Consider the following 9,515-nt stretch of genomic DNA (forward strand, 5'->3'; position numbering starts at 1 on the left):
TCCTTTTGTTAAAATGTGCAATTTTTTAGAAGACGCCATCTAAATAAATTGTCTTATCTATAAAAATGTTCTCTAGGTTTTAGCAGAGATGCTGACGGGCACTAAGGCAATGGATGAAGGAAGAACCCCTATTTATCTGGTAAGGGAGAAGCAAAATAAACAATGCTGGCCTAGTGTAACCCCTGCAAACAGTGCTACTGTCATGAAATTAGTTTGAGTGCAAAACCAAATACAGAGTTGTTGCATACTGTACTCCTGGGGAAATTCTGCACAATGCAGAATTTGCGCCGAATTCCAATTTTTTTCCAACAGAATTGGGGCTGCAGAGCTTCTGGCCGCCACTAGGGGCTGATGGACTCTGCAGAGCCCAACTCGCAGTGAGCAAAGCACCCAGCCTGGCGGGGATGGAGACTCTGCATGCTCTGGGTGCCCAGCTTGATCTCATTATCCTGGGGATGGGAGAGATCCCAGGAGACCCAGCTCTGGCAAAGGGTGAGGAAGGGCAGGGCCGCACCACACCATGTCCCCTGGCAGGATAGTAAAGAAGCTTGGGGGGGGGGGGAAGGAGTGTCTGTAAAGGCTCAGGAGGTATCTGGTTGGGGGCTGCCCCGCAGCTGGGCTCTTTGGGGAGGGGGTGTGGGTGTTTAGGCTCTTGGGGTGCCCCATAGTTAGGGTCTGGGGGAAGGGGTGTGTAGATATCTGGGCTCTGGGGGTAGAGGGGTGAGGGTATCTGGGCTCCGTAGGTGCCCCGCAGCTGGGCTCTGTGGTGAGGGGTGTGCTGTGTCTGGCTTGGGGGTGGGGTGCCCCATGGCTGGGCTCGGAGGAGGGGAGTGCTAGTGTCTGGGCTAGGGGTATCCCCATGGCTGGGCTCTGGGGGGAAAGGGTGTGGGTGTCTGAGCTGGGGGTGCCCCCACCTGGGCTCTGGGGGGAGGGGAATGTGAATGTCTGGGCTCTGGGGGCCCCACGCAGCCTCTCCAGCACCCCACAGTTGGAACTGGGTTGTCATAGGGGTTTCTTTAACTCTGTACTCCAGGGGAATCTTTTTTGTTGTTGTGTGTATTGTTGACATACTTGTTGACAGGTATTTTGAAATAAATTACCAAAATAATTGAGACCGGAGTGGTTATATTGTGTTGTTTTGACAAAATATGAAGAATTTTAAAATATTGTGGGCAGAATTTTTAATTTTTTAGCGCAGAATTCCTGCAGGAGTAATACTGTCAAATTTATAACTCCTAAAGAGTTGTGTAGAGGCCAAACCTTGGTTCCATTGAAATCAGTGGCAAAACTCCAACTGACCTCAATGAGAGCAGAATGAATGCTCCAGTTTTAATATTGCTCCTGATTGTGTATGAGCTGTTTCAACATCACTAGTGTGTAGATGCCCACGTATTTAGAGGCAGCAGCTCTGTTTTGAAATTGTGACTATTCATATTCTTGAATCAGGAAGGCATGCCCTGAATAGTGAAACGTAAATAGAAGGTGAATCATAATGGACGAATGTACTGTATTTATGGCTAGTTGTATTCACAAGTATTTTGTACACAGATACATCACTGAATATGTACTTGGAGTAGTGGAAATTACTTTAACAAACTCAAAATAAATTTGGGCCAGGTTCACCTAATTGTGACAAAATGAATGCTTTTTGTGTGAATAAAAACAGACCCTGTTTATTCCCTTGCACATGTGGTACTTTCCTTTTGTGCTGTCATGCCCCTGAAACATTGAGTAAGAGGGGAAGGAAGTGAACCCTCACCTTGTCATTCAATCCTCGCTAAATGCTTCAGCAACTTTCTAATGGATTCCAAAAGTGAAGAAGATGACAAATCTCAGTGATAAGTTCATTAGCAGGGACAAGAGGTTTCTGATTTGTTGATAGATGTTTAGAAAAGGTAATTAACACACTTCGCACTGATTTTTTTTATTTTTTTATTTTTTTTTCTATCACTGGCTTGATAATATTGAGAGGCCTGCCTGGAATTGCTGGAGCCTGCATGCATACAGACCTCATGAAGCACAGATTATCAGACTCTCTGCTGTTAAAACACAGATTTCTAACATTTGAGCTAAAGGAGAATTTCCTCCAGCTTTTTATCTTTTGTAAGCCAGTCACTAGAGAGCACTAGTATGCATACACAGGGTATGGCAAGTACTCGGGGAGTGCCTTAAGTTCTTAAAGGGTTGGATAGGAATTAATAATTTTCTTTGACAAATCATTTTCATCTTCACCAGTGTATCTCTTCCTCTTGAACAGAAAGATGTAATTGCTGATGAAATCCAAACAGCAAAAGCAAGTTCATGCTCCAAGCACAAAATCTTTGAAAATCTTGCTGCCAAGGAAATATGCTGTAAATATCTAGACAGGAAGGTGGGACACTTGCCATCAGAAATTGCTGTTCTCTTTGCCACTGCCATCTGCCTTTGTCTGCGGAAAAAGAATCCTGACCTAGCAGAGGTAAGTGTTGTATGCCCTACTAGTCTTAGATACCAAGGTCTAAGCCGCAGCACCCAAATATGATTTTGTTATTTTTTTAATGTCCACCAAGGGGAAGGACTTGGGCACTGGTTAACTGCTTACCAAATGTTGTTGTTCTGAACAGGTGCATGAAATGATGAAAATGGCTGAACATAAAATAAGAGATCAGAGCCTTCTTGAAGGCAGCACTTTTTCTGGATTCTCCATTAATACCCCAGAAGAAACAGATGACGAGACAGCTAGTCACAATTATAGTTCTTCAGGTGATAGCAATGAGGACAGTGCAACAGCAAGGTCCCTGAAGTGTGCAAATTCATCCCCACCTTTACTAAGAGTCATGCCACCTGAAATGTACAATGGACAGATGTCACGGGTCCCTTGCGAATCGGATGAATCGAGTAGTTTTGTATGGGATCCTGAGGAGGGTTCTGCATATGGCCCACCTAGCAGTGGCTGTACTGATCCAGAAAATGCCACATCCTCTCATTCTGGGAGAAACGTTGAAATATGTACTGGTGGCTTCCAAGAAAAAAATGTGGCATCCAGTGAAAATAAAAAGACTTTGGAAATGGTATCTCCTGCAGAAAGAATGGTTTCTTCAACCCTTGACCCTTCATGTTCTTCACAAGGTAAATCTAGGTATTTTTTGGGAGTGAGAGGCTGAGTTAAGATCATTCAATATGTGACCATTAAATTATCATGACACAATGTCCCCAATCCTGTTACCATGACCACAAGATTTATATAAGGTGCTCAGCTATCATGGTGATAGGCAAAATATAAATGCCTAGACAGACTGATAGATCACTCCTGCAGTCTTTGAAAAACCTTCCTTTTATACATTTCAGCATATTTTGTCTCCTTGGTTATTATGTTACCAATTAATTTATAGAGGCAATTAAAATTATCTAGTTTTTCAATTTAATTTCTTGTTAGAAGTCAAATTTAAATGTATAGAATTGTTTCGCCTCTCCCAAATTATATGTAATATCAGTGTGTTAGCCAAAGGTGAATTTTTGCTAAATATTTGGGCCTTTTTCCCCCCTGCAGGATTAGCCAAAGAAACCTCTTGGGAAATAAAGATCAATGATAAAAAAAAGAAGCTTATGGAAAATATTTTACTATATGAAGAAGAAAAGTTAAACAGCTCTGAACTCTTTGAATCTCAAACATGACTGAATTATCAACAGTGGCATCTTGGAAGAAGAAATTGGGAATCTTTTTCTGGTAGCAAAATGGTAAAAGCTAAACCACACACTTCATGTAAGGTTAAGTAGTATATTTTCAACAGACATGTTAACTCTCTTTAGAGAAAAAGAATAGCCACATATCAGGTGATTCCAAGAGAATGTCTGCTACAGTGTGGATTAAAGCAGAATGCAACTTTTACACCTCTAGCCCGATATAACGCTGTCCTCGGGAGCCAAAAAATCTTACCGTGTTATAGGTGAAACCGCGTTATATCGAACTTGCTTTGATCCGCCGGAGTGTGCAGCCCTGCCTCTCTGGAGCGCTGCTTTACCGCATTATATCCGAATTCGTGTTATATCGGGTCGCGTTGTATCGGGGTAGAGGTGTATGATCAGAAAAATTAGCATTGTCCTATTTCTCCTTGCCTTACTGTGCTGAAAAAAATTAAAAATTGCCAAACTGAGACAATTGGCTTAGGGCAAGCTCTGTTTTGCACTGCACTTCATAAAGCATTTGTGTACAGTATATTTCTTTTATGACAAATTAGGATCCTGCACACGCTACAGCAGGCATTCATTACATACTAGTTGGCAGTACTCTGTAATATCCATTGCATCTAATATTCACAGGGTGATCAATGGGAACTACTTTTCACTCTTTCAAAACAAAGTAACTAAAAATGTACCTAGTTTCATATAATCTTATTCCACATTCTCGATTGTACTCCATATCCTAGAAGATGTGGTGGGTTTTTGTTTTTTAAGGAAAGTTCTCTGCTGAATTCTGTATGATTCCATCTCCAGCTGCATTGCATTGAAAACGGATGTTTGGACAATTTTACATCTCAATGATAGAACACTCTGGAACTGTACATATATGAATATGTAATATCAAACAGTTACACTGAGAGATGGTGTACACTGACTCCCTCTGTAGCCTTGAGAAAGTCATTTAATCTCTCTGTGCCTCCATTTTCTCATTTGCAAAATAGGGTTAATACCTCACTAAGCTGTTTGAGAGTTATATAGCATTTTACAAACATTAGTTAAGTGCTATTAATATGATTACTTGTTTCATACTGTAGCTTTTGTTGTAAATGTATATTTTGGATTTTGATATGATTCAATATTTTAATTTAAAACCTATTTAATTTTTTATGGAACTCTTGAGTTTGGATTTGTAAAGGGCCTGAGGCAATGATTAAAACAATCAGCTAAAGATTAATTAGTTAAAGGGCTGGATCTTGAAGCCTTTACTCACCTGAGTAGTCCTAATGAAGTAGCTGATTTCAGTGTGCCTGCTTACTTGATCAAGAGCTTCAGAATTAGGCCCAGTGTTTGTGATCACTTTGAAGAGGAAAAAAGCTAGAAATTATAATAGAAAGCATGGATGCTTCTCCTATTTATTTTCAAGAGGAAACCTCCTCAAGAACATGTGACATTCTTACTCCTTTTTTCTTTACCTTGTAACAGAGTCTTTTAATCCAGCGTAAGGAAATAAAACTTTATAATAGGGGGGAAAAAGGACCTTCGGAACCATATAGCTCAGCTTTCTGCTGTGCGTATCTGCTATTTCTGGGCCTGATGCTTCTAATATATACTTGAGGAAAATTCCCATTACAATTTGAGCAAGCAAGGAATGCAGGATTGGGCCTTGTATGTGATTCTTCCCTTTGGAATTATGGAAAGATGTAATTTTCTTAGATGTACAATAAGGTCTCCACATTCAAGTCCCTCCTGAGGACCTAGTTCTATGAAGACTTCTACAAGAAACTAGCCAACTGACAATGGTAGGAGGAACTGTGGTAGACTATCTTAAAAAAAATTGCCCTTGTCCAAATACTGCCTTACAAAGTGTGGCAAGGCCAACTGTCAACTTGCATGATCTGCTCCAGTCCACTACCTTTCAGCTGCCTAGGGTGTTGTGTATGTTTGCTTTGGTCCTTTTATTGTACAAGGCCTCATTCTTGCATTGGTAGCAGATTTCAGTGGGTGTCAGTTCAGGCATAGCAGTCAATCCACACATTAAGAACATCAGAGTGGCGATACTGGGTGAGACCAAAGGTCCATCTAGCCCGATATCCTGTCTTCCGACAATGGCCAATGCCAGGTGCCCCAGAGGGCATGAACAGAATAGGTAATCATCAAGTGATCCATCCACTGTCGCCCATTCTCAGCTTCTGGCAAACAGAGGCTAGGGACACCATCCCTACCCATCCTGGTTAATTGCCATTGATGGATCTATCCTCCAGGAACTTAACTAGTTCTTTTTTTGAACCCTGTTATAGTCTTGGCCTTCACAACATCCTCTGGCAAAGAGTTCCATAGACTGACTTTGCATTGTGTGAAAAAATACTTCCTTCTGTTTTAAACCTGCTGCCTCTTAATTTCAGTTGGTGACCCCTAGTTCTTGTGTTATGAAGAGTAAATAATACTTCCTTATTTACTTTCTCCATGCCAGTCATGATTTCATACTTCAATCATATCCCTCCTTAGTCATCTCTTTTCCAAGCTGAAAAGTCCCAGTCTTATTAATCTCTCCTCATATGGAAGCCATTCCATACCCCTAATCATTTTTGTTGCCCTTTTCTGAACTTTTTCCAATATATCTTTTTTGAGATGGAGCGACCACATCTGCAAGCAGTATTCAAGATGTGGGCGTACCATGGATTTATACAGAGGCAATATATTTTCTGTCTTATCCCTTTCTTAGTGATTCCCAACATTCTATTTGCTTTTTTGACTGCCGCCACACATTGAGTGGATGTTTTCAGAGAACTATCCACAGTGACTCTTAGAGTAGTCTAATTTAGACCCATTACCCAATGCAGTATGAGAGCTTAAGTTTTTGGGGTCAAGGACCGCGCCTTCTATTTGTACAGCGCCTAGCACACTGTGGGCACTACCAGAACCAAATAAGTTAAATTTATTATACTTATCATTTGAAAGTCACAATCTTATACCAGTTCCTCAGGTAGATACCTACACTAGTAACTGATAGAAGTTCCTGGCTATAAGTGCCTAGATAATCAAATTACTATCCATAAATATATTGTCTAGATATTTTCTGGTATTGAATTTATATTACTGGTTTAAAAATACAAAGAAAAAACGAAATGATATAGGCATTATTTTTTATAAATAATTGTCTGTTTAAGATATTCACTAACTGTTCTGCAGTAATATAACCTGGATGTATAAACCTATTATTTTATACATTGGGGTATACATTGGTTGCCTCTCTATGTAACTTGCTTAGGGTAATGTACACTGGAATTTTATTAAAATCTATATATTTTGAATATATTTTTGAATAAACTTGGGGGAAAACGTCCTTTCTGTAAGTCCTGCCTTTACTGTAAGATCTGTAGGACAGCAAAAATTGTTCCAAACCATCTATTTTGGCAACTCCTGTCTTCAGAGAGCAGCTCAAAGTATCCCCACCTGTACAGAGTGCAATTATTATTTGTTTTGTAGTAGCACCGGGGCCCCAGTAATAGATCACGGTTTCATTTTGTTAAGTGCTATGCAAACAAGGAAAGAGAGACTATGAACTGTACTAAATTTTGACACAATTGCTCCTTCATGGTGAATGTCACAGGCAGGTCACAGAATAGAAATGGAAAATAAGTGATGATTTTGGAATTAATGTCATGTAGCTAAGGACGTTACAAGGGTGCAACTGAATGGAACACTAGGGCCTGAGCATCATTCTATGCCAGTGGTTCTCAACCTTTCCAGACTACTGTACCCCTTTCAGGAGTCTTGCATCCTTCCAAGTTTCACCTCACTTAAAAATTACTTGCTTACAAAATCAGACAAGAAAATACAAAGTGTCACAGCACGCTAATACTGAAAAATTGCTTACTTTCTGTATGAAATTTTAGTTTGTACTGTCTTTGCTAGTGCTTTTTATGTAGCCTGTTGTAAAACTAGTCAACTGTCTAGAGCTGTGTTGATGTACCCCCTGAAAGACCTCTGTGTACCCCAGGGGAACACACACCTCTGATTGAGAACCACTGTTCTATGCTAATGACTGGTGATGAAGTTAAAAATTCATGGACATATTAGGCTAATTGCAGTCTCTTGTCAATATAATATGAAGCTAAAAGTAAATGTAGATGTCCACTTGAAATAGCATTTCAAATGGTTAAGCTGGGAGGGTATTTAAATATGTAATCTAAGAAGAAAGTATTACTGGCCAGCTTTCCAAAGCTACTGATTGTTCTAGACTCTCACATGCATTTTTTTGGTCTCATAGTAGGCTATTTTATCTGCCCTCTGTATACAAACATTTTGCATCTTAAAATGAAACTTTAGTGTCACAAAACATGTATCTTATAAAATTAGCTGTGTGTGTGTGTGTGTGTGTGTGTGTATGTATATATATATTAATATTTTTTATTGGGCAGTGGTGGGAGGGGGTGTATATCATACAAGCTGACATTTACTAAGCGTCAAATTTATCCTTTCCTGGCCCCAATTTGCATTAGATATTATACAAACACCATCATTTATTTTAGTAACTAGTAACAAATTCCCTAAAGTAAGAAATTGAAACACATTATAAGGCCTTACACTGAAGTGAGAATACACAGAAAACCAAAACACACATGAAGTTGAAATATGTCAACCCTTAATAAGCAAAATAGTCTACTGCTGGCTATTAGCAAGCTAAACATTTAGGACACAGTACTGCAGTGAGTACACATGTAAAATTCCCATTAAAGTCAAAAAGAATTTTGCCTGCTTAAGGATTTCAGGATCTATCCTTAAATAGTGCATTTTTAAGGAGAAAAAATAACTACAGTACCTTTAAGGGGGGGGAAAATTGGCAGTAAATGATATATTTCCTCTCAATTCTGCCATTCTTTGATCAACTTTATAGAATTCAGGGTTTTTCATATACTGCTGCCAGCCCATTCACCCCTACACGCAGCTGGCTGGAGAATCTTGTCAGATGTAGCTGCCAATGGAAAATTTTGCTCAAAACCAAAAAAGCACAAGTGTGTGTGTAATGGACAGAAAAGAATAAAGAAAAAAAGATAGAAGTGGGAGCAGGAAGAAGAGGTAATGGAATGAAGGACTGGTAAGGCAAACAGAAATTATAAAGAATTTTCAAAGATTGTAAAAGCGTTAGCCCCAGTGCTGAAAATGTATCACTTTTATTTTGTATGTTATATTGTACATCATTCTCACATAAGCAGATGCTTGGGTGAGTATAAAAATATTTGTGCAGCTTCTGAGACGATCAGGTGTCTTCTTAGTGACACATCATATTTTGCTTTGCCTGTATTATTTTGTAATAAGGTATTCAATCACTAGGAATTAATTTAATAGCGTTTGATTATCACTCCAGCAGTCACAAAGCCACATCTCCAAAACCTGACCCCAGAAACTTTGTATAATTCCACAAAGTCACACCATAGGGCTCAAGCCTGCACCATCTCACCTGTAAATATCCAGGATAAGGTGTTGCTGATACATTAGGGCGACATCCAGTACAGGGAGGAATTCTGAAAGGTGGGCTCGGCGCCTGCTGTGCAGTGCTTTTCCCATAGCTTTTGTCACTGGGCCTCGGCATATATAACCCAGTAGCTCCTTTCCTACTGAACATTTTGTAAAAGCCACACATTTATTTATTTATTATTCACCAGGAACGTGCATGATGGCCCCAGAGGATCTTGCAAAAACCCACCCTGGGAACATTCTGAGCCACGCTCGCTCTCTGTGACTGTTCGTACGAGGTGTCCAGTGCAGGGCTAAGGACGGCCCACCTTTTTTTTTGAGGCGCACAGCTCGATCCCACTCGGCAGGGCACGCGCAACCTGCACTACCGCACACAC

The 9,515-nt window shown here is 40.1% G+C and overlaps 1 protein-coding gene across 2 annotated transcripts in view; it reads left to right on the plus strand.

The window, feature by feature from the left end:
* Positions 1 to 7,003, plus strand: part of IRAK2 (interleukin 1 receptor associated kinase 2) — a 36,757-nt gene extending 29,754 nt beyond the window's left edge. For both annotated transcript variants that reach the window (XM_054035335.1, XM_054035336.1), the window contains 4 exons: positions 77 to 139; positions 2,258 to 2,458; positions 2,604 to 3,108; positions 3,530 to 7,003. In XM_054035335.1, coding sequence (XP_053891310.1) covers positions 77 to 139; positions 2,258 to 2,458; positions 2,604 to 3,108; positions 3,530 to 3,654 — 894 coding nt within the window. In that variant the 3' untranslated portion in view covers positions 3,655 to 7,003. The remainder of the gene's footprint in view (positions 1 to 76; positions 140 to 2,257; positions 2,459 to 2,603; positions 3,109 to 3,529) is intronic.
* The last annotated feature ends 2,512 nt before the right edge of the window (positions 7,004 to 9,515 follow it).

The sequence above is a fragment of the Malaclemys terrapin genome, chromosome 7 (genome assembly GCF_027887155.1).
Source record: "Malaclemys terrapin pileata isolate rMalTer1 chromosome 7, rMalTer1.hap1, whole genome shotgun sequence".
NCBI lineage: Eukaryota > Metazoa > Chordata > Testudines > Emydidae > Malaclemys > Malaclemys terrapin.